Source organism: Rana temporaria, chromosome 11 (genome assembly GCF_905171775.1).
Source record: "Rana temporaria chromosome 11, aRanTem1.1, whole genome shotgun sequence".
NCBI classification, from domain to species: domain Eukaryota; kingdom Metazoa; phylum Chordata; class Amphibia; order Anura; family Ranidae; genus Rana; species Rana temporaria.
In genome coordinates this window covers 106,630,494-106,657,851 of record NC_053499.1, presented here as the reverse complement: position 1 = coordinate 106,657,851, position 27,358 = coordinate 106,630,494, and the positions used below count along the sequence as shown (strand labels likewise).

At 47.0% G+C, this 27,358-nt stretch overlaps 2 protein-coding genes across 2 annotated transcripts in view; one reads left to right on the top strand and one right to left on the bottom strand.

The window, feature by feature from the left end:
* SPTBN2 (spectrin beta, non-erythrocytic 2) overlaps nucleotides 1–27,358 on the bottom strand; it is a 904,339-nt gene that overhangs the window by 655,138 nt on the left and 221,843 nt on the right.
* LOC120917483 lies at nucleotides 15,949–19,478 on the top strand. The gene is made up of 2 exons (XM_040328798.1): nucleotides 15,949–17,058; nucleotides 18,400–19,478. The coding sequence occupies exons 1-2, from the start codon at nucleotides 16,824–16,826 to the stop codon at nucleotides 19,131–19,133; spliced, it is 969 nt and encodes a 322-aa protein (XP_040184732.1). The 5' UTR covers nucleotides 15,949–16,823; the 3' UTR covers nucleotides 19,134–19,478.

The window sequence follows — 27,358 nt, the reverse complement described above, 5'->3', positions numbered from 1 at the left end:
GCCGGATGGCCCACAGGAGAGGCATGTGTAGGGAATATGGGGGTGCACCAGATAACTGAAAAATATATATATATATATATAAGTAGGGAAATAAAAAAAGTATATAAAGAGAAAAATTATAAAAACTTTTTATCATTTTTCTCTTTATATACTTTAATTCCCTACTTATATATATATATTTCAGTTATTTGGTGCACCCCCATATTTTTATAATTGTTCTCTTTATATACTCTTTTAATTCCATATATATATATATATATATATATATATATATATATATATATGGAATTAAAAGAGTATATAAAGAGAACAATTATAAAAATATGGGGGTGCACCAAATCACTGAAAAATATATATATGTAGGGAATTAAAAAAGTATATAAAGAGAAAAATGATAAAAAGTTTTTATAATTTTTCTCTTTATATACTCTTTTAATTCTATATATATATAAAATATATTTCAGTTATCTGGTGCACCCCCATATTCCCTACACACGCTTCTCCTGTGGGCCATCTGGCCAGCAGTCTTTTTGGGTGTTCCATCATTGTCTTGGCTGTAGTGTTACTGGCCTGGAACGACTAGGCAAGGCATTTCTCAATAACACCACTAGCTGGTGAGTTTCTATCTATATTAATGCCAGTGATATTAAATCAGTTTAGGCATGTATTATATTCTGATTTAATTAAAAATTATTATTGTTGTATTTTGTTTCAAATCTAGAAGCTCCTGAGGAAGCAATTTTGGTTAATCACATACTTCTCTTTTTAATGTTTTCTACTGTGTATTCCATTGGATGCATTTAATGAAAAAATTTTTGTACTACTTTATGAATTATTAACCACTTCCATACAGGGCATTTTCACCCCCTTCCTGCCCAGACCAATTTTTAGTTTTCAGCGATGTCGCACTTTGAATTACAATTGCGCGGTCATGCGACGTGGCTCCCAAACAAAATCGACGCCCTTTTTTCCCCACAAATAGAGCTTTCTTTTGGTGGTATTTGATCACCTCTGCGGTTTTAATTTTTTGCGCTATAAACAAAAGAATAGCAACAATTTTGAAAATAACACAATATCTTTTACTTCTTGAATTAATAAATATCATTTTTTTTTTAAAACATTTTTTTTCCTCAGTTTAGGCCGATACGTATTCTTCTACAAATTTTTGGTAAAAAAAAAAATCGCAATAAGCGTATTTGATCGGTTTGCGCAAAAGTTCTAGAATCTACAAAAGGAATAGAATTATAGCATTATTATTTATTTTAATTTTTTAACTAGTAATGGCGGCGATCTGCAATTTTTATTGTGACCATGACATTGCAGCGGACATACCGGACACTTTGGACACATTTTTGGGACCATTCACATTTATACAGCGATTAGTGCTACAAAACTGCACTGATAACTGTGTAAATGTGACTGTCAGGGAAGGGGTTAACACTAGGGGGCGCTGAAGGGGTTAATATGTTCCCTAAAATGTGTTCTAACTGTAGGGGGGAGGGGACTCACAAGGGGAGGAGAGCGATGTGTGTTCCTCTGTACTGGGAACACACATCGGTCTCCTCACCACTGACAGGACATGGATCTGTGTGTTTACGATCCGCCCCGGGTGCCAAATGCCCTAGGAAAGCCCTGTCCATAATGCCTCTCATTATAACCGCAGAAGGTCTGAGCCTGTCATTGTGCCATACTCACACAGGTATTTGTTGATGGCCCTCTGCTGCATGTGCAGCCGCTGCAGCATTGCCAAAATCGAGTTCCACCTGGTGGGCATGTCACAAATCAGGGGGTTTACGGGGCGGGTGGAATTCCCACTGAATTTCAGCCAACCGAGCACTGGCTGTGTATGAACGCCTGAAATGGCTATAGACTCTTCTGGCCTGCTTCAGCAGACCTTCCAACCCTGGATACGTATTTAAAAAATTAGGCATGGCACATGTGTCAACTTTCCCTCTGTAAGGGCAGACGGGTTTGTGCCATTATCGCACACCACCATTCCTGGCAACAGTTGGCATGGTGTGAACCACCTGGGGGGGGGGGGGGGGACGCTTATTAACAAAATGTAATAAAGATGGGGAAATGGAAATGTGGGTACACTTTAATCAATGGAAAGTGGTGTTTGATGCACTTTAACTTGAGTACTTCTACACAGACACACTCCACTGACAAACTACAATATACTGCAGTAAGTGTGCAGTAACGCACTGAACTATACTGCATTAAACGTGCAGTAACGCAAGACTCACCTTAAGGGATCTAAGCTAAAGTCCCTTAAACGTCCCTGGTTGGCTACTCAATATCATGCCACTTATTCCAGTTTCTCACGCGGGGTCTCGATTTTGGTGGCAAAGGCCCTCACGGCTGAGACTTTGCGTGTGAAGTCGGATCCCGATTGTCGATTTGTTATACTTACCCTCCATATAGCTTCCTCAATTCTCACAATAATAAACATCTATATTCCTCCACCGTTTTCTCCAGAGGTTCTCTCCCATCTGTCGTTAATGTTACTATCCAGAACCCCGGGTCCCCTGCTCTTTGTAGGCGATTTCAACGCTGTAGTTGACCCTACGGTGGACCGCTTGCGGGGTGGGGGCAGGCCCTACCCCTCTTTTGTTGACTGGACCCAGGTATTTGCCCTTACCGAGCTGTGGCGTTGGAAGCACCCGGTTGACAGACAGTTTTCCTGTCATTCGGACTCCTTCCATACTATGTCTCGCATAGATATGGCATTCGCCCTGGCGGATGTACTTCCACTGGTTCATTCAATTACGTACTTGCCCAGAGGGATTTCGGATCATGCCCCTTTGCTGGTTGGTCTCCTCCTCCTGCCAAAAACGGGCCCTCGGGTCTAGAGATTGAATTCCTACTGGCTTGAGGATGAGATTGTGCAGGTAGAGTGCCAAAAGGGTGTGACTAAATACTGGAGACTGAACCAGGTTACCACTGGATTTAGCAATGCCTGGGATGCTTCCAAGGCAGTGCTGAGAGGAACCTTTATGTCAATTACAAGTATCCAGCGCAAAAATAACCAGCAGCGCACTGAGGAACTAAAACAGGCTTTGGTGCAGGCGGAGGCTGAGTACTCTAAACGGCCTTGTGCGACCGCGTTGGCCCCCTGGCTTCATAGTCGCAGGGAATACGAACTTGGTTTACTAGATCTCACTAAAAAACATATGCTCGGGGCGTGGCCTGGAACGGCATGTGAGAGGACGTAGCTCTCACAGCTCCTGACCTCGATCCGGTACCGATCCTCCCTCAGCCACACTACGGACCGGCAACGGATACATGCTGACACCCGCTGATCCCGGGACCTCGGGGGAACCTCTGCCAGCTCTTTGCACGAGGGGAATGGTCAGAAAAGTACTTTCTGAGCCGGGTCCCGAAATCCAAGATGGCGCCGCCGCGCTCTCTGTGAAGGGGACTCCTCGTGGCGCTGAGAGAATGAAGGAGCACGGACCCAAGCAGCAGAGGCAGCAGAAGTCTCAGGGTAAGGAAGCACCTAGAGACATGTTATACTTCACTCAGAAGTTAAACGGACTGGCGGGGGCTGATAGCGGTGGACGTCCTGGGCACAGTGACTCTGACAGGCATGAAACACAGGCCCTGGCGGCCATCTTTGCTGAGCACAGTGGAGGAGAGGAGAATGATCTGCCTGACACAGGGGCCCAGGGCTCAGGGGATACTGATACACCTACAGCTACCCAGCCCACGCTGGCTGACATATTAAGGGCTGTTAATCTGGGCAACGCCTCTGTAAACACTGTCAGGGAAGAATTGTCATTGATGAGACAGGACTTTCAGAAAATGAGGGAGCGCACCACGGCTGTGGAGAGCAGGGTGAGCGAGGTAGAAGACCGCCTGACCCCCATAGAACGAGAGGCCAAAGCCGCATATCAACTGGCGAGGGAGGCCACTGACAGGGCGGAAGATTTTGAAAATCGCCTCAGAAGGAATAACATGCGCATTGTCGGTCTCCCTGAGAAGGTAGAGGGTAGAGATCCCACGGCCTATGTGGAAGGCTGGTTGTTGGACATATTTGGGAAGAATACCTTCTCTCCCCTATTTGCAGTGGAACGTGCTCACCGAGTTCCGGCTCGCCCACCCCAGCCGGGGGGGGCCACCCAGGCCGATGCTGGCAAAATTACTGCATTACAGAGATAGAGAAACAGTGCTGCGCCAGGCAAGAGAAAGGGCTAATATTCAACATAATGGGACCAGGGTGTCCTTCTATCCTGACTTCTCGGCGGAGGTGCAGAGACGCAGAGCCAAGTTCTTTGATGTGAAACGCAGACTTCGGCAGCTGCAGCTATCATACGCCATGTTATACCCGGCTAAGCTGCGGGTGATAGTGGAGGGGCAGGCGCAGTTCTTTGAGTCCGCTAATGACGCTAGATCGGGACGAGCAACCCCTGAGAAGACGACTACGAGAGGGAGCAGAGGAGGGATAGTGATGCCCAGGCCCATAGCGGGACACCGAGACACCTATGGAAAGTGGGACACCACGTTTTGGTGAAGACATTGTGTGGTATGTTTACCTAGTTAACCTCTGGCTGAGGGACAATATATTGCTACAGATGAAGACGAGAGCTTCAGAAATCTTTAACGGCGAATCTACAACACATGACTTGTTCTGGCCTTCGAAGTTTGAATGAGAGGCCTTATGCCGGTCTTGCCCTGTTGGCAGGATCCAGAGCAGCAGAGTTGATGTGGGCAGCGGTTTGCGCCCTTTGCTTTTTTTTTCTTTTACTTCTTTTTTTTCAGCTTTTTGAAAGGTGGTTCTTCAGAACGAATATTGCAACAATCAACATGAGCAACATGAAGCCCTGGTGGTTATTTCTGCTGTTTTTGCCACCGGGCGCATGGTCTGATGGAATCTTGGACCTAATTGAGGTACACTTGCTTGTTACTAACTTTTCTTTTTATACATGGCAGAGGTACCTATAGTGTCGTGGAATGTGAGAGGACTTCAATCCCCGCTTAAGAAAACTATGATACGCATGTGCCTTAAAAAATTTCTACCAGGGATTTTTTGTTTCCAGGAAACGCATCTCACAGTGGACACTATCTGCTGCTTACGGTATAACTGGGTGACTAAAGCGTACCATTCAAATCACACCTCCTACTCCAGGGGGGTGAGTGTTCTGGTGCATGGCTCCCTGGACGATCAGGAACTGGACAATAGCATTGACACGGAGGGGCGATATGTTTTTCTCTATTGCAGGTTGGGGGATTTGACGTGTATTCTTGCATGTGTGTATGTACCCCCCCTTTCGCGGCGACGGTGCTGCGGGCGCTGATTGCCTACTTGGATGTCAAGCCTGAGGTACCGCTGCTGGTGATTGGGGACTTTAATTGCTGCCTGGACCCTGCGGTGGACAGACACCCGGCAGTAGGAGCCTCTGCCCTCTCCAGGGGTACCCCCCTGGCGCGGTTGTTGCAAGAGGTGGGCTGGGTGGATGTCTGGCGGCAGCGGAATCCGGGTGTTAAGCAATACTCATGCTTCTCTAAATCTCATGGCAGCTTGTCTAGGATTGACCTGGGGGTGGGAAACGCACACATGCTTCCGTATGTCTCTAAAATGGAGTATAGACCTCACAGCGTATCTGACCATTCCCCATTGATCGTGCATTTGGTGGTTTCTCAACCCACTGAGCTCCCTAAGGCCCCCTGGAAATTTAATGCCTTTTGGCTAAAACTATTTGACTCTCCTGAGACTATAGAAGAAAGTGTGCGTGGGTTCTTTACTGCTCAGGATCCGCAGGGCTCTTGTGTACAACAATGGGAGGCTTTTAAACTGTTCCTGAAAAGGGTCTTGGTAACCGAAATCAACAAGGTCAAGAAGGCCTCGTCTGCGTTTCTGTTGGAGCTGGAGGAGAGGGTGGAGGCCCTGGAGGGGCAGTTTGTCCTGGACCCCTCTGATTCGGCCAGGGAGGAGTGGCAGGCCGCTCAATCTGCTTATGAGCGGGTGCTCTCCTCTGGGGCCGAAAAAAAGAGATTTTTCTCTAAGCAAGCGTTCTTTGAAGAGGGGGAGAAAACGGGCCGCATGCTAGCGCGCATAGCGAATTCACAGCAGAGGTCTCCAGCTATAGGGGCCATAAAATCCAAAGGTGGGCCCATTGTTAGTGCACCCGAACTTATCATGAAGGAATTGGCAGGGTTTTATGAAGAACTGTACCGCCCTGGCACTGCCTATGTGGTGGCTGATCTGGAGCAGTACTTGGGTGGCTTGACGTTTCTCTCGGTTGACGGTAGAGCAGAAAGCGGGGTTAGAGGCGCCCCTTACTGTGGAGGAACTCCAGGAGGCGGTGGGACTATTTCCTAATTGTAAGGCACCGGGGGAGGATGGGATTTCCATCGAGGTTTACAAACAACACGCGGAAGTTTTGCTGCCACGGCTGCTCCGGGTGTTTAATGCTGCCCTGGGGGAGGGAGTACTTCCGCCCTCCATGGCAAAAGCAAATATTGTTTTGCTTTTTAAACCGGGCAAAGATCCGGTTGAACCGGGGTCCTACAGGCCAATTTCATTGCTGCAATGTGACATAAAGATCCTGGCAAAGGTCTTGGCACTGAGATTGAACACTGTCATAACGTCCCTGGTGCACGGAGATCAGGCGGGGTTTATGCCGAAAAAGTCCACTGCCATTGAAGAGATGTTAAAGGGTTAACACATTGATTGAGATGGTACTGTGTAAGTTTTAGAATGACATGAGTAAGTCTTGTAACCGTCAGTTTGGATATCCTGTGTAGGCCTTGTGACATCTATGTTTAGAATTGCCAGTTTGTGGCTGTTGACACATATCACCAGTTTCAATCACGAGATGAGTTGTAACTTAAGCAATAGATAACGGTAACTTTTTGGTCACTGCAGTAACGCCCGAAAGGGAGGGTCCGCCCAGTAACAGTATACTGACCAATTGTAATGAGACATGTATATGTATTTCCTTTTGTTGTGAACATCCTATAAAAAGGAAATCTTACGTCATGAAGAGCAGAATGGTTTAACCTCATATCGTGTCAGTCTTGTTACTGCAGAAGGGCTAAATTCATTCTCACCGGTACCGAAGGGGCCATCGTAACTAAGGTGTGCATACTTTATCTTACCTAACGGGTTTGGGGAAGCCTTTCAATTTTGGGGGTTTGTTCCGGGATTTCGGGGGTCTCCCTGTAACTGTTGACGGTTAAACAGGGCTCGGACCAATTCCTGAATTCCTTGTGAATCCAGGCAGTCAGGGACTGTAAATTCTTTGAATCCAGGGACTGTAAATTTAGATACGGGTAAGAGTGGTTGGCGCCATGAAATAGGTTATCGGGGATAACTAAGAAGTGTCTCTGGGAGGCACAGGCACCTTGGTTACGATCACCCATTATTGCTTGCTGCTTATATTACTGCTGCTTGAAATATTGATGTTTAAAGTATTAAGTGATATACTGTTGTTTAAAGTATTAAGAATTTTAGAGTAATAAGAAATTATCTGTTTGTGCGGTTCGAATGCTTAGAAGGTAAGCTAAGCCAAGGACCGTGTTTTCGGACGTGTGTGACAAAACGTGTAAGACGCCCCATCCTCCGTGGCTAGGCGAAAGCTATATGACCCACGGTTGATGAACGCAAGTGACACTGAGTCGGTCGTCTGCGTAATATTGTATGATTTATCCTTGATGTAAAGCGTGTTTAGTATTTGGTATAACCGAGTGGAATTTAAAAAAAATCTGCCAAGTTAGTTTCAAAATAAGACACAGTAAGATTGTGCTTTACACAGTCACAACAGCGTCTCCTGACGGGGGGGGGGGGGCTATATGAGGAACTAAAAAGAATAAGAAGGTATTTTTACAAAAAAAAAAAAAAAAACGTAAGACTGGCTGTGATACTTCACAGCCTGCATTACCTTTGACCACCACTAGAGGGAGACTCCACTCCAATTCAGCTAGCTGACCACACACAGGCAGATGCAGATCTTACATACAATCTGCTGCAGGCTAAAGGTTGGGAAACAGTCTAGCAATTACTACACACTTCTAGGGTTCTTCCAGCTATCCTGTAAGCTTGAATCCCAGTGTTAATCACTCTTTCCACTGTCCCCCCACACACACACAGATCTCTGTCTGGCAGATCTGTTAGCTTACAATCAGCATGCAATTTGGCAACATACAGTGAAATTGCATACTGTCTTTGTGAAGTCGACACTTCATTAATTGGTACAGCATATAGACAGCTTACTGTCGTTTTGTGTAAACCAATGATTTGCTTCCTGTGTCAGCGAAAAACGCCCAAGGTCACTTTAATTCTGCAAAACACTGACTTTACTTACAAGAATTGTATTATCCAAGCCATAGTTAAATTGCCCAACACAATCTGTACTGTGTGGGATCCGATCAAACCGGGATCTTGTTTCCAGTGTGTGTGGCACGAAGATTTTTGCATTGATACAACTGTCGGAAAGAAATTGGGATCAGTATATTATACTGATCAACTCCGGTGCTTGGATCAATGGGGACCAGACATAGTAAACCTACCTCCTACCCATGTCCCAACGTCCAAGAAACCTGCAAAGAATACGTTGCCCGAGTAGGAGGCACGGATTATTTTCTTATTAATCCCTGGGTGGATAATATAGCGGGATGGACAGAGGGAATACACAGTTGTTCACCCTTCCCTAGGGACGGGGCAAATGACCTGTTCCATTTGGATATGGTGAAGGGACTGTGTTTAGGAGATCGAAGCGCATGGCCATATTATGGTCCGGACCCACAATGGGACCAGGAGTATATGAGACATGGGGGGGAGCAATGGTTAGAAGTTGCCCCCTATTGGTATGATAGACCCAGACCCAATTCTAAACGCCCCAAACCCATAGATCACTCAAAAAGATATGAGTTAGAGAAATTATGTATTAAGAAGGGAACTTCTGGCATAAACCCCATTCCACCCCCCCAAATACCAAGCCCTATATCCACAATTCACTGAAGAAGAAATAATTTCAGGGGTAGTTGCAAATAACCAAAATCGTCCCGCTCCTACTGCCCCAATACACCTTGGATCCCAACAACCAATACCCACGCAATCCTCTACTCTTACAGTTCAAATACCAACAGTCCAAACTTCAGCCCCTTCAGTTCCGATACCCGACAGTTCAGCACAGGAGGAATCAGAGGGGGAGGATCCGGATGAACATAGGGGAGCTATTGGTGGGGCCACGGGGTCAGCAGTGGTAGATTTTATAAATAGTACAAGACTCGGAGAAATTCTCAGTCCCAATCGTAATCGGTCAGGGACCACAAGAAACGTGACCCATATGCCTTTTATGACGGTTGGGGATCAGTTATTGAAAAAGCCTATGGATATTGAAGATATTAATAGGATTTTAAAACATTGCCCCAAACCCAATATAGCACCAAAAGGTTGCATAAATTATCTAAAGAAGGCATGCAAGGGGAGGAATTTCACACAGGAAGATATGAGACTGATAGTTGATGGAATTGTAGAAACCCATTCCGGATGGAAATGGGATAAGGTCCCTGCTATCAGTGTCATGGACCTCGCAAAGCAAACTGCAAATACTTACTCTTTGAATACAGAAGATGGGCAGAAACAAATGTGGGTAGAATTAGAGGCACATATGATAGAAGTTTTCAAGTCCCGATCCTCCCTCCCTGTTGCTGTTTCTTGCAAACAGAAACCCGGAGAAGGAGTACTTGAATTCTGGAAAAGATTTGTGAAATGCTGGACGGAAGATGCCGGTCTCCAAAAAACGGATAATGAACAATTGCTCATTTCCACTTTTATTAGCAACCTCTCATCACACATCAGTCTCACAGTGAAGCAAGCCATATCCACCTGGCCCTCAGATTCTGAGGAGGGATTTGAAAAACACCTTCATGAGAAGGAGGCTGCAGGGGTCTTTGATGTAAAGAAACCCACAGTCTCCAGCCATAATTATCAGGGGAGAAAAAACCCTGATGGTTATGGACAAGTCAGAGGTAGGAGACCAGAGAGGGGACAGTTATCTAATCGCAGTAACATGGACAGGAATCACATGGATAGAAACGCACAGGATCGACCTTGTTACAATTGTATCCGTTGCGGCCATTGGGCCAGAATTTGCCCCCTACCGGATAAAAGGGCCAATTCCCAGAACCCTGGCCTGCCCAAGACAAATACCCACCCTAGATTTGACATAGACTGGACTCAACACCCACGTTGACGAGGCCCGGAGGATTGCTCCCAGGCCTTTGCACAGATCACTGACAGTTGGGAAGAATCACCATTTATTGTACTTCAAGTCCAAGGGAGGGATGTTAAATTCATGGTGGATAGCGGAGCAACAACCAGTGTTCTGTGTAGGGATCAATACCTAGGTCCCCTGAAAAGGTCCGATCCTTCAATGGGAATAAATGGGATAACCACCAAAACTTATGAAACGGTTTTGCTCCCTGTCCATGCTCCAGATGGAACATTTGTCATGAATCATGTTTTCAAGATTATCCCTGGTTGTCCGGTAAATTTGCTAGGAAGGGATCTTTTTGGAAAACTAGAACTTAGCATCCACTCGGGTCCGGACGGACTCAGTGTGGAATCTAAGGTGATACCTATAACCCGTCCCATTTTTGTCAGTCTAGCGGTTTCTGATAAACTACTCACTGTTGATAACGGCATATGGTCACAGAACGATTTTGACACCGGTCTCATTGATTGTACCCCCTATCGGGCTACCCTGAAACCAGGTGCTCAACCAGTGTTTCATAAACAATACCCTTTGTCGAAAGAGAAACTAGATGGAATCAGACCTATGATACAGGACTTTTTAGAGAAGGGAATCTTAACCCCTATCTGCTCTGCATATAGTACCCCTATCAACCCTGTTTCCAAACCAGACGGTAGTGTCAGATTTGTTCAAGACCTAAGGGCTATAAATAATTTAATCATCCCTCTTGCCCCGATAGTGCCAGATGTCACCTCTCTCCTTTCCTCCATCCCTGCACAGGCCACCTATTTTTCTGTAATTGATTTGAAGAACGCTTTTTTCAGTATACCTGTACATGAGGACACTAGGCCTCTATTCGCATTCACCTTCGAGGGTCAACAACTCACCTGGTGCCGTATGCCCCAGGGATATGCTGATTCACCTGTAGTGTACAGCATAGTCCTCCAAGCTACATTAAAACCCTGGCCCCCCCCCCCCCCAAGGTTCCGTCCTGTTTCAATACGTGGATGATCTCCTCGTTTGTAATCTATCACAGGAGGCCTGCAGGGAAGATTGTTTATCGTTGTTAGGTTGGTTATATGAATGTGGGCACAAAGTTTCACCCAAAAAGTTACAGTGGTGTAAAGAGGAAGTTGAATATCTTGGTTTTATCCTCAGTCAAGGGAGTAGGAAAATCAGTCCTAAGCGTATCCGATCTGTCTTGGGTCTGGTCAACCCAACCACTCAGAAAGAAATGTTATCTTTCCTGGGTATGATAAATTACTGCAGACAGTGGATACCGGACTGTTCTTACTATGACAACACTTTGAGGCAGTGCACATTGTCAGACAAACCAAAAAATATAATATGGTCACAAGAAATGTTAAACGCTTTTGAAAAGTTGAAGTTAGCAATGATGTGTAGTCCTGTTTTGGGCCTCCCTGATTATGTAAAGCCATTTCAGCTATATGCAAGGGACAACTGTAAAACCATGGCGGGGGTACTGACACAAAAACACGGAAGAAAGTTTAGACCCGTAGCTTTTTTTTCGAAGGTAATGCCAATTTCTGTACAAGGTATGCCCGCTTGTTTGAGAGCCCTAGCGGCATGTGCAATGGTGGTGGAAATGTCAGTAGTTTTCACCCTGGGCCACCCCACCACACTTTACACTACCCACCATGTCATCCATCTTCTAAGAGGGATACACACCCAGCATATGTCAGCCCAACGTCTAAGTGGATACGAAGTCATCCTCTTAGGAAACACATCCTTGTCAATTAAATACTGTTCCCCAAATGCAGGCCCTGCCCCTATTTTAAATGCATTATTGGGACTGAAAGGTGAGACAGATGACATTCCACAAAACCATGACTGTTTAACTTCTGTAACAACAGAGACTTCCCCTAGACTAGACATGGCAACCCTGCCCATACCAGATTCACATGTTGTGTTTGTGGATGGGTCATGCACAAGACCAAATGACACCACATACAACGCAGGATATGCCGTTGTAAGTTTACCTGACTGCATACATGAAGCAAAACCCATCCCCTATCAGTCGGCTCAGGCTGCCGAGCTGATAGCCTTGACCAGAGCATGCCAGTTGTTCCAGGGACAGCCTGTCACCATTTACACAGACTCAAAATATGCCTTCTCTGTGGTCCATGACCACGGCGTTATCTGGGCCAGACGAGGGTTCATAGGAGCGGATGGGAAAAGAATTTCTCACTCCCAGTTGATCAATGATCTACTAGCCGCAGTCCACCTCCCTTCAGAGATAGCCATACTACATTGTAGGGCACACACGGGGGGCGGAGATCCGATTTCTAGGGGCAATGCCTTGGCAGATAGAACAGCAAAGGAAGCTGCACTACAAAAACCAGCTACTCTACAAATGGCCGTACTAACACCACCCTCGTTAGATGACACACAAATGATAGTGGAACTCCAGTACTCGGCGGTACTGGTACTGGTGTTATCCAGTGTTGCAAAAGAGTCCAAAGAGTGGACTAATTTGCAAAGAGGGGAAACCATGCATCCCACAGGCTAGTGCACCACTTTTTATAGCCCAGTACCATGGGGTAGGTCACAACAGTAAAGCTACAACACTACTGTTGCTTAAAAATGATTTTTACATTACAGACGTTGACAAGCTAGTAGCTGGGTTTGTACAGAGGTGCATCACATGCCTCCGGGCAAATCCTAACAACCCTAATCGGGTAGTTCACCAACACCTCAAGTATCCAACAACCCCATTCACTCATCTCCAAATCGACTTCACACACATTCCCCGTCACAAAGGAAGACAGGAATATGCTTTGGTTATTGTGGACATGTTCTCACGATGGCCAGAGGTATATCCCACAAAGGCTGAGGATGCAAAGACAGTAGCAAGAATTCTAACTCAACATATTATTCCCAGGTGGGGATGCCCATTAGAGATAAACAGTGATCAGGGACCGGCCTTCACTTCAAAGATTAATCAAGAATTAGTTAAGGCCCTTAGGATAGAATGGAAATTTCAAGTCCCATATCACCCCCAAAGTTCAGGGATTGTTGAGAGAATGAATAGAACATTCAAAGACAAGTTAAGGAAGGCCACTGGAGGAACCTTCCACAAATGGAAGGAAGTGTTACCCATCATTCTTGCAGAGATTAGAATGACCCCCCACAAATCTTTAAGGATGTCACCTTTTGAAATACTAATGGGAAGACCCTTTCCCACCCCATGGGCAAAGAAACCCCTGGCCTTACAGGAAGGAGATTTAGAACAAATTCAGGATCACTATGTTAGGACATTGATAATTAAACTAGATGAGATAGAGCAAAAGGTTGTCTGTAAGTTTCCTTCTCTTCCACAGGAAAACACCCACCCTTTTATACCAGGAGATGTAGTGGTAGTAAAACACCTGACGAAGGATAAAAAGGCCAAGGATTTCGCCTATGGTCCAGAAACAAGTATTGTGGCCGTGACCCGTACCGCCGTGTTGACTGAAGGAAGCCCAACTTGGATCCATGCCACCAGAGTAAAATTGGTCCCCAGAGCAAGACTGAGAGCAGAACCGGTCGATGCAGATGACCAAAACGAAGGGGAAAGCCCAATCCTCCAACAAGGGGTACTAACGGGAGCAAATGACTCCGACCTCCCACAAATTGGATCTGAGGTAATAACGAGGGCTGATAGCCCAGGCCTCCGACAAGATGACATCACTTATTTCACCACAGACTTCTGGGAAAGCCTTGTGCCTCCTATTTTGGACTGTCCTAATCGTATTCCTGCCAGTTTGGCTGATAACTAACTGTATCTATCACCCTGAAGATTTGGGACATATAAAGAGCATTTGTGGAAATTCTAACACTCCACAACAGGACAATGCCAATAACACACATGATAGACACAAGAAAAATGAGAACTCAGAGGGTTTTACAGATAAAATGCTATTATTAAAGTTTAAATATGCCTATGCCCAGAAATCTGGATATGAAAAATGTTGGATATGTAGTAAGCTCCATCCTAGCACTACTAGGATTCCCCTAATGGCAGTACCTCTAAACTTCACCCCTTTTCTTAATAACACACCTCCCCTCATCCTTACCAATATCACAAGAATGTTTCCAAATGATACCCCTACTTTTCAAATCATGAGTAGAAGTTATTTCCCAGACTGGTGTTTTAGGTTGGGGAATTCCACAAAAGGGGCTGAAGTTTGCCAACAAGCTAAAATTAACTTTTCAATGACTTCAATTGAAAGCCCTGTATTTCACACTTCAGTACCTGCCCTAAACATCACTCTAATGAACTTCCTTAGCTCCAGTTCCACCTCCCCAGTGGGTCAGTTATTGGCGAGTCTAACCTTTTCCAGTCTTTCTGACAAAATGATGTCAATATTCAACAAGCAACCCTTAGCTTTAGGGAACAATATTTACATCTGTTGTGGGAAAACATGCCATCCTTGGATTCCCATAGATCCCCAGGGATGGTGTTACCTTGCATCACTGATCCCTATAATGGGTGTGTTAGGGAATGATAAGGGAAAACATCTATTAGAGGCCAGCATGCACCCCAGATATCCCCTTAAATATCGTGGGAAACGGGATTTGTTCCAGGAGAAAGATATGGCATGGGCATGGTTTCCTTCATGGAGTGGGTGGGGAATAGACTTAATGAAAAGGGTGAATAAATATGCGGGAATTATTGATGAAATAATGGAGAAGAACTCCGATGATATTACTAAATTAAACATAGAAACTAGAGCAATTAGGAAGCAATTAGAATTACATGAGTTAGCCATAGAAAGCATGAGCGCCGCTCTAACTGGCTTATGTGAGAACACAGAAGATTATGAGTGTTGTACCTGGTTCCATAACACCAGTATCAAGGTACCAGATTATTATGATGTAATTGCACAACACCGAAAAGAAGTAAACAAATTACAAGATGAAGCTAGGAATATTGCCAAAACCTGGGATCCTTTTGCAAACTTAAGCTTTGGAGCAGGAATGCTGACATGGTTAAAAAGTGCTGCCCTGGACATCTTTATGATTATTCTTTTTGTTTTACTCTTATATGTTTGTTATAGGCTTATAATGTGCATAGTTGTTAAAATGTCCCGAACACCCGACCCAGCAGCTGCAAATAGAATCTATCTGAATATGTATCATGATAAAAGAAGGGTGGAGAAAGAGAACCACATAATTTAAAAATTATTTGTGTTCTAAGAGGGGATTGAAGAGATGTTAAAGGGTTAACACATTGATTGAGATGGTACTGTGTAAGTTTTAGAATGACATGAGTAAGTCTTGTAACCGTCAGTTTGGATATCCTGTGTAGGCCTTGTGACATCTATGTTTAGAATTGCCAGTTTGTGGCTGTTGACACATATCACCAGTTTCAATCACGAGATGAGTTGTAACTTAAGCAATAGATAACGGTAACTTTTTGGTCACTGCAGTAACGCCCGAAAGGGAGGGTCCGCCCAGTAACAGTATACTGACCAATTGTAATGAGACATGTATATGTATTTCCTTTTGTTGTGAACATCCTATAAAAAGGAAATCTTACATCATGAAGAGCAGAATGGTTTAACCTCATATCGTGTCAGTCTTGTTACTGCAGAAGGGCTAAATTCATTCTCACCGGTACCGAAGGGGCCATCGTAACTAAGGTGTGCATACTTTATCTTACCTAACGGGTTTGGGGAAGCCTTTCAGCCATCAACTTGCGGAGGTTGTTTCTAAACATGCAGTCTGACGCGGATAATGTAGGAAACAGGGCTTTGCTGTCTTTAGATGCGGCTAAGGCATTTGACAGCATTGACTGGAACTACTTGTGGGAGGTGTTGGCATGATTCGGGTTTGGTGAGAGATACATAGCATGGGTCCGTCTACTTTAGAGTCATCCGGAGGCAGCTATCAGGGCCTTCGGGTGCCTGTCCCATGGCTTCGCGTTGGGAAGGGGGACGAGGCAAGGATGCCCGCTGTCCCCTCTCCTCTTCGCGTTGGCCATTGAGCCCCTGGCCATGGAGATTAGGGCCAATCCGGGTATAGTAGGGTTTTGTTATGGCCCCCTGCAGGAGAAGGTGATGCTCTATGCAGATAACACCTTGCTTATGTTGGGAGACACTGATGCGTCTCTGAGGGAGGCCATGGCAACCATTACACGATTCGGGGGGTACTCTGGCCTACAGATTAACTGGTCAAAGTTGGCCCTGCTATTATTAGATGGGGAGGCCACACAAACGGTGACATCATCCTGCCCTATACCAGTCACGACTTCCTTCAAATACCTCAGGATTTATGTAACGGCCAACCCCAGGGATTTTAGCCATTTGAACATATCCCCCCTGCTCCAGAGGTTTCGGGAAAGGGTCAAGTCATGGAACAATCTCCGTATCTCGGTGGCGGGTAAAATAAACCTAGTAAAGATGATATTAATGCCGCAGCTGCTCTATTGCCTCCACAACGCCCCGGTGGTGATCCCTTTAAAAATCTTTAGAATAGTGAATTCTATCTTCCGGTCGTTGATCTGGAAGAATAAGACGCCAAGAATTAAACTTGAACCCGTGGTTGTACTACCTTGCGGCGCAATTGCAACACCTGGTGGGGTGCTTCGGGAGGGAGCCGGCTGGTTCCTCCGGAGCACTGATGCTACACACGGTGGGGGATGGGCCCATCCCCATGGCACTTGAGGCCCTGGCTTTCGCTAAACCTAATAAGAAATATCCCACATATAATCTTATACAAAAGGTATGGAACAAATGCAAATATGTACAGCAAGCTGATGGATACACTGACTACAGCCCCCTATGGCATAATGATACTTATACAGAACTGGCTAAATTACAGATCGGGGGTGGGTGGAAAAGTCATGGGGTCACACATAGTTACATAGTTACATAGTTAGTCAGGTTGAAAAAAGACACAAGTCCATCCAGTTCAACCACAAAAAACAAAATAAAAAAACACAGTAAAATCCTATACACCCAACTCCATACCCACAGTTGATCCAGAGGAAGGCAAAAAACCCCAGCGGAGCATGATCCAATTTGCTACAGCAGGGGAAAAAATTCCTTCCTGATCCCCCGAGAGGCAATCGGATTTACCCTGGATCAACTATACCTACAAATCTTAGTACTCAGTTATATTCTGTACATTTAGGAAAGAATCCAGACCTTTCTTAAAGCAATCTACTGAGCTGGCCAGAACCACCTCTGGAGGGAGTCTGTTCCACATTTTCACAGCTCTTACTGTGAAAAAACCTTTCCGTATTTGGAGGTGAAATCTCTTTTCCTCTAGACGTAAAGAGTGCCCCCTTGTCCTCAGTGATGACCGTAAAGTGAATAACTCAACACCAAGTTCACTGTATGGACCTCTTATATATTTGTACATGTTGATCATATCCCCCCTTATTCTCCTCTTCTCAAGAGTGAATAAATTTAGTTCCTCTAATCTTTCCTCATAGCTGAGCTCCTCCATGCCTCTTATCAGTTTGGTTGCTCTTCTCTGCACTTTCTCCAGTTCTCCTATATCCTTTTTGAGAACTGGTGCCAAAAACTGAACTGCATATTCCAGATGAGGTCTTACTAATGATTTGTACAGGGGCAAAATTATATCTCTGTCTCTGGAGTCCATACCTCTCTTAATACAAGAAAGGACTTTGCTCGCTTTGGAAACCGCAGCTTGGCATTGCATGCCATTATTGAGCTTATGATCAACTAAAACCCCCAGATCCTTCTCCACTACAGACCCCCCCAGTTGTACCCCCCCTAGTATGTATGATGCATGCATATTCTTAGCCCCCAAGTGCATAACTTACATTTATCTACATTAAACCTCATCTGCCACTTAGTCGCCCAATCAGACAGAGCATTGAGGTCGGCTTGTAAATTGGAGACATCCTGTAAGGACGTTATTCCACTGCATAGCTTGGTGTCATCTGCAAAGACAGAAATGTTACTTTTGATCTCAGACCCAATATCATTTATAAATATATTGAAAAGTAAGGGTCCCAGCACTGAACCTTGGGGTACACCACTCATAACATTGGACCATTCAGAGTAAGAATCATTAACCACGACTCTCTGAATTCTGGCTTTCAGCCAGTTTTCTATCCATTTACAAACTGATATATCCAATCCTGTAGACCTTACCTTACACATGAGCCGTGTGTGCGGAACTGTATCGAACGCTTTTGCAAAATCCAAATATATCACGTCCACACACATTAAACATGTATTTAGACATGGGAGGCTCAGGCCATTAGCAGATTTGCGGGTGGAATATGGGCTACCATCCTCAATGCTTTTTCAATATATGCAGCTTCAGCACGCAGTGAGGGCCCAGAGTAGGTCATCTGAGTGGCATCTGTCGCCGACTCCGGTGTTTAGTCTCCTGGGTGATGCTGTGTCCTCGAAGGGATTTATCTCTGAATGCTACGCCATCCTACTACAATACTTCTTGGGACAGCATCCAGTCATGGTAAGGGAAAAGTGGGAGAAGGACGTGGGACAATTGGATGGAGAACAATGGGAGGAGATATTTCAGGGGGTGAGCTCCTGCTCACTGAATGTGGCTCAGCGACTCACTCAGCTATACATTATCTTCAGGGTGTATTATACGCCGCGCAGGTTACAATTGATGGGAATGCAGACAGATGATGTGTGTACTAGATGCAAACGTGTCCATGGGGACCTCATACACCTCTTGTGGAGATGTCCCAAACTGCACAAGTATTGGTCTGAGGTGATGAGTACTGTTAATTCTGTTTTTGGGGTATCCATGCCTGTGGACCCCAGAGTATGCTTACTGGGGGTGTTGGAGGAACATGTTGAGGAGGTGTACACAAGGGAGGCGGTGCAAAGGGCGTTGTTCCAGGCCAGAAAATTGATTATGATACACTGGAAATCTGAGACCCCTCCGACTTTAAGGGAGTGGATTGATAGGATGGGTGAATGATACGTATGGAGAAACTCATTTACCAACACAGGGGAAGCAACCGTAAATATGAAAACCTTTGGGCTCCGTGGCTGGATACACCGGGGCTTTCACAGGTGGATCTGATTATGGATAGATTGCTGGGAGCGCATGTGGGATAAATGTTATAATGCGGGGAAATGTATACTAGGGGGGTGAGAGAAAAGCCTAGTGACTGGTCGATGAGAAATGTATTCTTGGTTTTGCTGTGAAATGTTGAATGCCATAAGCTGTGTACCACCTTTTCATCAATAAAAACTTTTTGTTGGATTTAAAAAAAAAAAAAAAAAAAACATATGCTCTATGTCACACAGAAGACCTTTGAGCATGGCAACAAAGCGGGTCGCCTACTCGCATATCTCACCGGAGCTGATTGTGCCCCTATCTCTATACCCCAGGATATTAGTCTCAGGGAATAAGATTAGTGCTGTCCCTCAGGATATAGCAGAGGCTTTTCTTTCCTTTTACCAGGACCTCCAGAGCTGACTACTCAGAGACAAAGCTTGATGATTATTTAGGCCAAATATCACTCCCTAGATTGACGGACCAGGTTCAGGGAGAGTTGGATGAGCCGCTGTCTGTGGAGGAACTTTCACTTGCGATCTCACAGATGCCGGCTCATAAGACACCAGGTTTGTACGAGTTTCCAGTGGAATGGTATAAGCAATTTCAACACCTCCTTGGCCCTCTTTTGCTCAAGACTTATAATGTGGCATTGCCTCAATGAGAGAGGCGCTAATTGTTTTACTTCTTAAACCTAGAAAAGATCCGCTGAAATGCGACTCCTATTGACCGATATCCCTTATCAATGTCGATACCAAAATTCTGGCTAAGGCTCTGGCAAACCGTCTGAATAGGGTGATTGCTCACTTGGTGGGAAGTGATTAGGGTGGTCAGTCGACCAGGATGAACATTTGCAGACTGTTCCATAACTTGACGTTTACGCACGACTGTCCATCGACTCGGTTTGTGGTGTTCCTAGACACCTGCAAGGCCTTTGACAGTGTAGAATGGCCATACTTGTTTCGGCTCTTGCAATTGTATGGTTTTGGCTCTCGGCTGATTGCCTGGATCCGACTCCTCTATACCATGTCACTCGCCCGTATTCACATTAACTCACAGATTACTGACACCTTTTAGATTACCAGGGGAACCAGACAGGGCTGTCCTCTTTTTTTTAAATCAAAACGACGTTTAATGAGCATAAAATAAAAGAGTTACAGACAGGGTAATAAACGGTGCAACATGCACCACAAGCAAGGATACAGTACAATGTCAAGTATACAGACATATCAGACACATTAAAGAAAGTGCTAGCTACATGCGCATATGCAGGATGACACTTGGGAGCAGAATAAAAGTGCAGGTCGGCTTCTAGAGGCATCCGACGGGGACATTTGCGGGGCTTTATTCATCTGGAGCAACACAAGTGGAGGCTTCTCCCAACCATCTATCCCAGACCTTGTGGTATTTGCTGGGGCAGCCCCTGTGGACATAGAGTAACTTTTTGAAGGGCAGAGTTGCGTTAACGTCCCTGATCCATTGTTGCAGGGTGGGGGGGGGGGCCCTCATCCAGGTTTTCGCTATCTGAAGCCTGGCAAGGAACAAAGTCTCTTGCAAAAAGGTGTTCAGATATTTCTCGGCTTCAGACAGTGAAATGAGCCCGAGTAGGCACTGGCGGGGGTTTAGAGAGATTGGGGAACCCATGCGGTCATGGAGAAACCGGACTACCTGGGTCCAGAAACCTTGCACACAGGGGCACTCCCAAATAAGATGGTAAAAGGAGGCGTTGGGGGAGTCACAGCCCGGACAGTTAGGGTTGCTACCCGGCCTGAACTTTGAGATACGGTATGGCGTCAGGTATGACCGATGCAGGATGTATAGTTGAGTGAGGCGGTCTGAGATTTTAGGAGAGACTAGTCTGCAGTTAAGAAGGACTTCGTCCCAGTCCCCCGCCGACATCACCCCCAGATCAGGCTCCCAACGGGACTTAACCCGCTGGAGGGTGACAGTCGCCGAGGGCACCAGGAGGTATGAGTAGAATTGGGAAATCAGTTTCTTGGGGTCCGAGCCCAGAGCAATGTCAACAGGCAGCGGGATCTCGAGCACTGGGGTCTCAGTACCGAACTGCGTGGTAAGTGCATGGCGGAGCTGAAGTTACCGGAAAAACATATGGTTAGCTAGGGTGTGGGTGTCTTTAAGGGACTGGAAGGTCCTAACCGAACCCTGGGCGATGTAAGGTAAATAACTCCGCTCTTAGCCCAAATACCATGATCGGGGATCATGGCAAGCTCAGGCAAGAGAGGGTTATCCCAGAGGGGGGTGTGAGAGTGCGGGGACGGCGCCTCGCCAACCGACATGGCAATTTGCCATATTTTGCGGTGATGGAAAAGCAGCTGGTTCCTGTCACCCGTCCGCCGAGAGCTACGAGGTTCGCAGAACAGGATCTGGAAGGGGTGCAAGACCGGGCCAGGGGCCTTGGAGCACACCATGGCCAGGTAGCGCCTCCTATCTGAGTGATGAATATAATAAAAATGGGAAAGCTGGGATGCGACATAGTAGAGAAATAGGTCTGGGACCGAAGTGCCACCCTGACTGGAGGGGCATTTTAGAACCCGCCACGGCAGTTTATGCCGGGAGGGGCCCCAGATGAATGAATTAATAATAGACTCCATGGCTTTAAAAATACGGGGGGGATATACAGCGGAGCATGCCAAAAGGCATAGAGCAGCTTTGGGAGGAGAATCATCTTAACTAGGCTTATGCGGCCCATGACTCCAAGGGAGAGACGGGACCACGTTTGCGTTTTGTTCTTTAGGGTTTTAAAAAGTGGCTCAATGTTGAGGTGTATGTAGTCTAGAGGGGATCTAGTGACGTGGACACCCAAATATTTTATGACATCCGTCCGCACCAGCGGGAGGGCCGCCTGAGCTGCAGTAGGGGGGCCTAGGTCTAATGCCGCGTACACACCATCACTTTATGTGATGAAAAAAATGACGTTTTTAAAAACGTCACTTTAATTGACTGTGTGTGGGGGAAAACGTTGTTTTATGTCTTGTAAAAAACGACCAAAAAAAATTGAAGCATGCTTCAATTTTATGTGTCGTTTTTCAAAAGTGCACTTTTTACTTCACAGAAATTGACCGTGTGTAGCAAAAAACGTCGTTTTCTAAGACGTTTTTTCATCCACGCATGCCCAGAAGCTACTTATGAAGCAAGCTTCAATGGAAAACGTGGTGGAACGTAACCTCACTTTGCAAGATCATTGTGAGAAAACGATGGTGTGTAGGCAACTTCGTCTTTGAAAATTGAAGTTTCAAAAACGTCATTTTTACTTCACAGAAAGTGTCGTTTTTTTTCATCACATAAAGTGATGGTGTGTACGCGGCATAAGGGAAGGATGTGGGACTTGGTCCAATTTATCTGTAAGCCCGAAAATTCCCCGAACTGCGTTATAACCTGGAGGGCTGTCTGGAGTGAAGGACCCGCATCCGAAAGGTAGAGGAGCATATCGTCAGCGTAGAGACTGAGAAGCTCAGTAACCTGGCCGCAGCGCAGTCCGCTAATCCCAGGGTGACAACGTAGAGCTATACTAAGGGGTTCTACAGCAAGAGCATGGGGGAGACTGGGCAACCCTGACGAGTGCCACGAGACAGGGAAAAGGGGGAGGAGGTTCTACCATTGACTCTAATACGCGCCGTGGGGGCATGATAGAGAAGTTGAAGCCATTTCACGAAGCGGGGACCGAAACCGAATCTACCAAGACACTCCCATAGGTACTTCCATTCGACCGAATCGAAGGCCTTGGCGGCGTTGAGGCTGACTATTACTCTGGAGCCCACCTCCACATGCTGAGCCTGAAGATTCATGTGTAGCCTGCGGAGGTTGAAGGCTGTGTTTTTATTGGGCATGAACCCAGTCTGATCTGGGTGTACTAAGCTTGTAATGACTTTATTGAGGCGCAGGGCAAGGATTTTTGCAAGGATTTTTACATCCAGCTGGAGAAGTGAGATGGGTCGGTAGGATTCAGGGAGTAGAGGGTCCTTACCAGGCTTTGGTATCAGAACAATAAGGGCTTCGCTCATGGAAGATGGAAGTGTACCCGTGTCAAAGACGTGATTGTATAACGCGCAAAGCCTAGGAACAAGGGTCTCCTGAAAGGACTTGTAGAATTCGAGGGGTAGCCCGTCGGAACCCGGGGTTTTGGAGGTGGGGAGACATGCCATGGCCGTCTCTACACAGACGGTGGTGATGGGTGCTTCAAGCATGGAAACCTGGTCCGGAGATAAAGTGGGGAAGGTGACATCCCGCAAAAGAGCAATGAGCTCCTCTGCGGAGTGTTGTGCAGTGGAGGCGTATAGCTTAGAATAAAAGGACCTGAACTCTTCTGCCACCCGGTCAGGATCCGTGAGCATAGCCCCGGACGCCGCACGGAGGGCAACAATCACTGGGGGTTTGTGATCTAGGTGTGCCATATAGGCAAGGAGCCGGCCGGCCCGCTCCCCGTGCTCGTATGTGCGCTGTTTGCTGAAGAAGATACCCCGACGCGCTTTTTCAAGGTGTAATTGATCCGTCAGCCTACTCTGCAGGCGCAGCTGAGAAGCAGTAGTGTCCGTCGGGTCAGCCTGGAAGGCTCGCTCGAGAGCCCCAAGCTGTTCCTCGGCCTGACGGAGCACCAGTTTAGATGAGGCCTTGTGTCTATTAATGCGAGAGGAGAGGATCATGCGGACGTGGAGCTTGAACGCTTCCCACACAGGTCCCGCCGAGGCTGAACCGTCATTGTGCTAAAGAAGCGGTCCCACTGAGACCCGATGGAATCCAGGTCCGGGAGAATGCTCAACCAGAATGGATTAAGGCACCAGGTCTGGAGCGCAGGGGGCGACGGGAGCCTCAGCTTGACCCAGTACTGGGAGTGATCAGAGAGTGTCCTAGTGTCAAAACCTACGTCGAGAAGATATGGGAGGAGGGAGGGGGCTACCAGGATAAGGTCTATACAGGACATTACTGCACGGGAGGGGGTAAAGCAGGAGAATCCTAACTGGGTCGGGTGCCTGTGTGGCCAGGTGTCAGTCAGGGCGAATTCAACTAGAAACCTACCAAACCTAGTGGTCCCTGGTAGAGGACCTGCAGGGGCATTCGGCCCCAGTCTATCTAGGGACGGGGAGATGACCATATTGAAATCGCCTGCCCATATGGCAGGCACTGATGGGTGTAGAGTCATGAAAGCCACCCCTCGCTGAAGCACCTCAAACTGAAAAGGGGGAGGGACATAAAAGGCAAGGAGAAGCACCTCGAGGCCTCCAATAGTGGCATGCAAAAATAAATAACGACCCTGGGGGTCAGATTGCAATGTGTGGAGTTGGAATTGTTGAGATCTCGCAACAAGCACTGCCACCCCCCGGGAGTTAGAGGTATGGGGGGCCTGATAAACCCACCCCACCCAGGCTTTTTTAAGGCACAGTTGTTTTTGACCCGCCAGATGCGTCTCTACTAGAATGGAAACATCAGCATGTTGGGATTTCAGGTGGGAGAGGACTGCCGATCGTTTAGTCCGGTCACCCAGGCCACGAACGTTCCAGGTCACTATCTTTAAGGACGCCATAAGTGAGCATAGTGACATAAGGAGCAAACCCGCCCCCCCAAAGGCGGGGGGATGGCACTCGGTCCAGGGCAACGCAGCGCGTCCCGCCCAATAGGGCCGGCACACTCCGTGTGGATCCAAAGGTCGCGTGGGAATGCCAGGGGGTATACGGTGGGGGTCACATGTCCTCCGAGGGCCCAGTCAGAGCCCAGCCCAAGGAAATGCGAGCCCCACCCTACACAGGAGGATACATATAACTCAAGCAGGAGCACAGCAATACACTCAATAACGTTTGTATGACACTTTGACATTTGTAAAAAATAAAAGAAAAAAAAATCTAAAATAACAGCGGATAACTTGAAAAACACAGCCTGCAAAAACACTGGACCGACGTAGCAGGCATAACACCCCACCACCCACCAAAAGTCTGAGGGCAGGGGCCGGCCAGGGAAACTTTAACTTTGCGATGGTTGCCAGGGGCGATGGCAGTACCCGAAGTTCAGGGCAACCAGCGCGGGCGGGGGGGGGCGACCAAACTGAAGAGCACGCACCGGTGCAAGGGGAGTATCTGTTAAGGTGGGATACCGGTGTGGGTGAGCCGCCCGTGATTCACGACTGGGGAAACAGTGACTGGGGGAATCAAAAAGGAAGGCGGGGGGGCAGTCAGGCAGGATAGGCAAGGATGAAAGGGGAAGGGAGGGCCTGAAGGCAGAATAACCAACTTACGGTTAGGAAGTCTGTACATCAGGGGCGACGGTGTCCAGGAGAAAAACAAAGGTAGGTAATGCAGGATGGGCAGTGGGCAATTCAGGCAGGGGATAAGAAATCAAGTGCGGGACGATCCGGCTCCATCGCGTCGCTCCAGCCAGGAAAGGAGTGCCTGAGGATCCTCGAAGAACTGTGCTTTGCCATCACATACAACTCGAAGCCGCGCGGGGAAGAGCATTGCATATGGCAGGTGATGCACCCAGAGCTGCCGCTTCGCTTCCGTGAAGCGCGCCCTTTTCTTCTGAACCTCCGATGAGAAGTCCGGGTACACAGCGATTGTGGTATTGCCGAAGGGGATATTCCCCTTTTCACGGGTAAGTCTGAGAACGGCATCTCGATCGCGGTAGTTGAGCAGCTTGGCTATGAAGGTCCTCGGGGGTGCACCCTCAGGAGGGGGCTTTGCAGCGAGGCGATGGGCACGCTCCACAACGAAAGTGGAGGAGAAGGCCTCCCTGCCGAATGTTTTGATGAGTAGGTTCTCTAGGTAAGGGGGGGGGGGTCCACTCCTTCTGAGCGCTCAGGGAGCCCCACGAAGAGCAGATTACACCTGGGAAGGCGGTACTCCATGTCGTCCTGCTTAGAGAGCACCGCTTGCAGTTGATGTTGTAAACTTTCCACCGTGACTTGGAGCGGGTGTAAGCCATCCTCCACGTGCTCGAGCCTGCGCTCCGTCTCCGATACACGTTCCCGCAGCTTTGACAGGCAGCAATAGCCTCCAGGACCCGAGCGGTATCGCCAGAGGGACGGCTTTCACCCTCTGGAAGCATGGCGACGCCATCTTCGTCCCCTTGGTCCCGGTCTCCATGGCGACTTTTGTCCAGTTTTGCAGACTTCTTAGGGGGTGACATATCGTTCCCGAATAGCAGAGGCATAGATGGGTAAACTTGTGACCGGTTTGCAGGAATGATTCCCCCAGGATTTTGTGGATAGGATCAGTCACGAGCGGAGCTCTCACCCAGCACGTCTTACTCCATGCAGCTCCAGACCACGCCCCCGACAGGGCTGTCCTCTATCGCCCCTTCTGTTTGGCCTGGCTATGGAGCCCCTTGCTATTTGGATCCGTACTTCCCCACTTCTTCGTGGATTACCCATAAATGATATAGAGGAGCGGATCTCTCTCTATGCGGATGATACACTGGTTTACTTGGCTGACTCTCAGGACTCACTCGTAGACTTGTTAACAACAGTGTCAACCTTTGGGGACTTCTCCAGACTCCTACTCTACAAACTCACTCAGACTCTAGGTTACAATTGGCCACCTCTTTTAGATTCCTAGGTGTTGTGGTTCAATTGCCATTATCCCTATATATTAACAATAACTTGGGCTCCTTACTGCTTCAAATGCAGACCCAAACTAAACAATGGAGGGATTTACCCCTGGATTTCATGGGGCGTGCCAACGTCCTAAAGATGATATATTTACCCAAACGATTGTATGTCCTGGCTAACACCCCCTGCAAAATTACCAAAACACTTTTCAAGAGCATTGATTCAATTTGTATAGCGTTCCTTTGGAATGGTAAGCCCCCTTGAGTAGCACTGGAGACGCTTCGCCTTCCATCACACTTAGCAGGATTAACTTTCCCTGATTTTTACCTTTACTATCAAGCATCTCAACTGGTTAATAACACTCCTAGATGGCACAGAAGCCCTCCCTACAGAGAACCTGAAGGTAGAATGACCTCAAGAGCTTCTCATAGATCTAATCAGAGGGACAATAGGGGTTTTCAGAGGGACAGTTTTCAAGACAGACCACCGGGACGTTGGCAAACCAGACCCTCTTACAGGAATCCCAACTGGAGAGGTCATACCTGGAAACAAAGAGGACAAACAGGGGAATACGGCACCCCACGAGATG

Coding starts and splice junctions, on each gene's coding strand:
- LOC120917483 (XM_040328798.1), top strand. CDS start 16,824: ATGCTACACACGGTGGGGGATGGGCCCATCCCCATGGCACTTGAGGCC. Junction 17,059..18,399: donor GAAAAGTCATGGGGTCACAC/ATAGTTACATAG, acceptor TCACGTCCACAC/ACATTAAACATGTATTTAGA.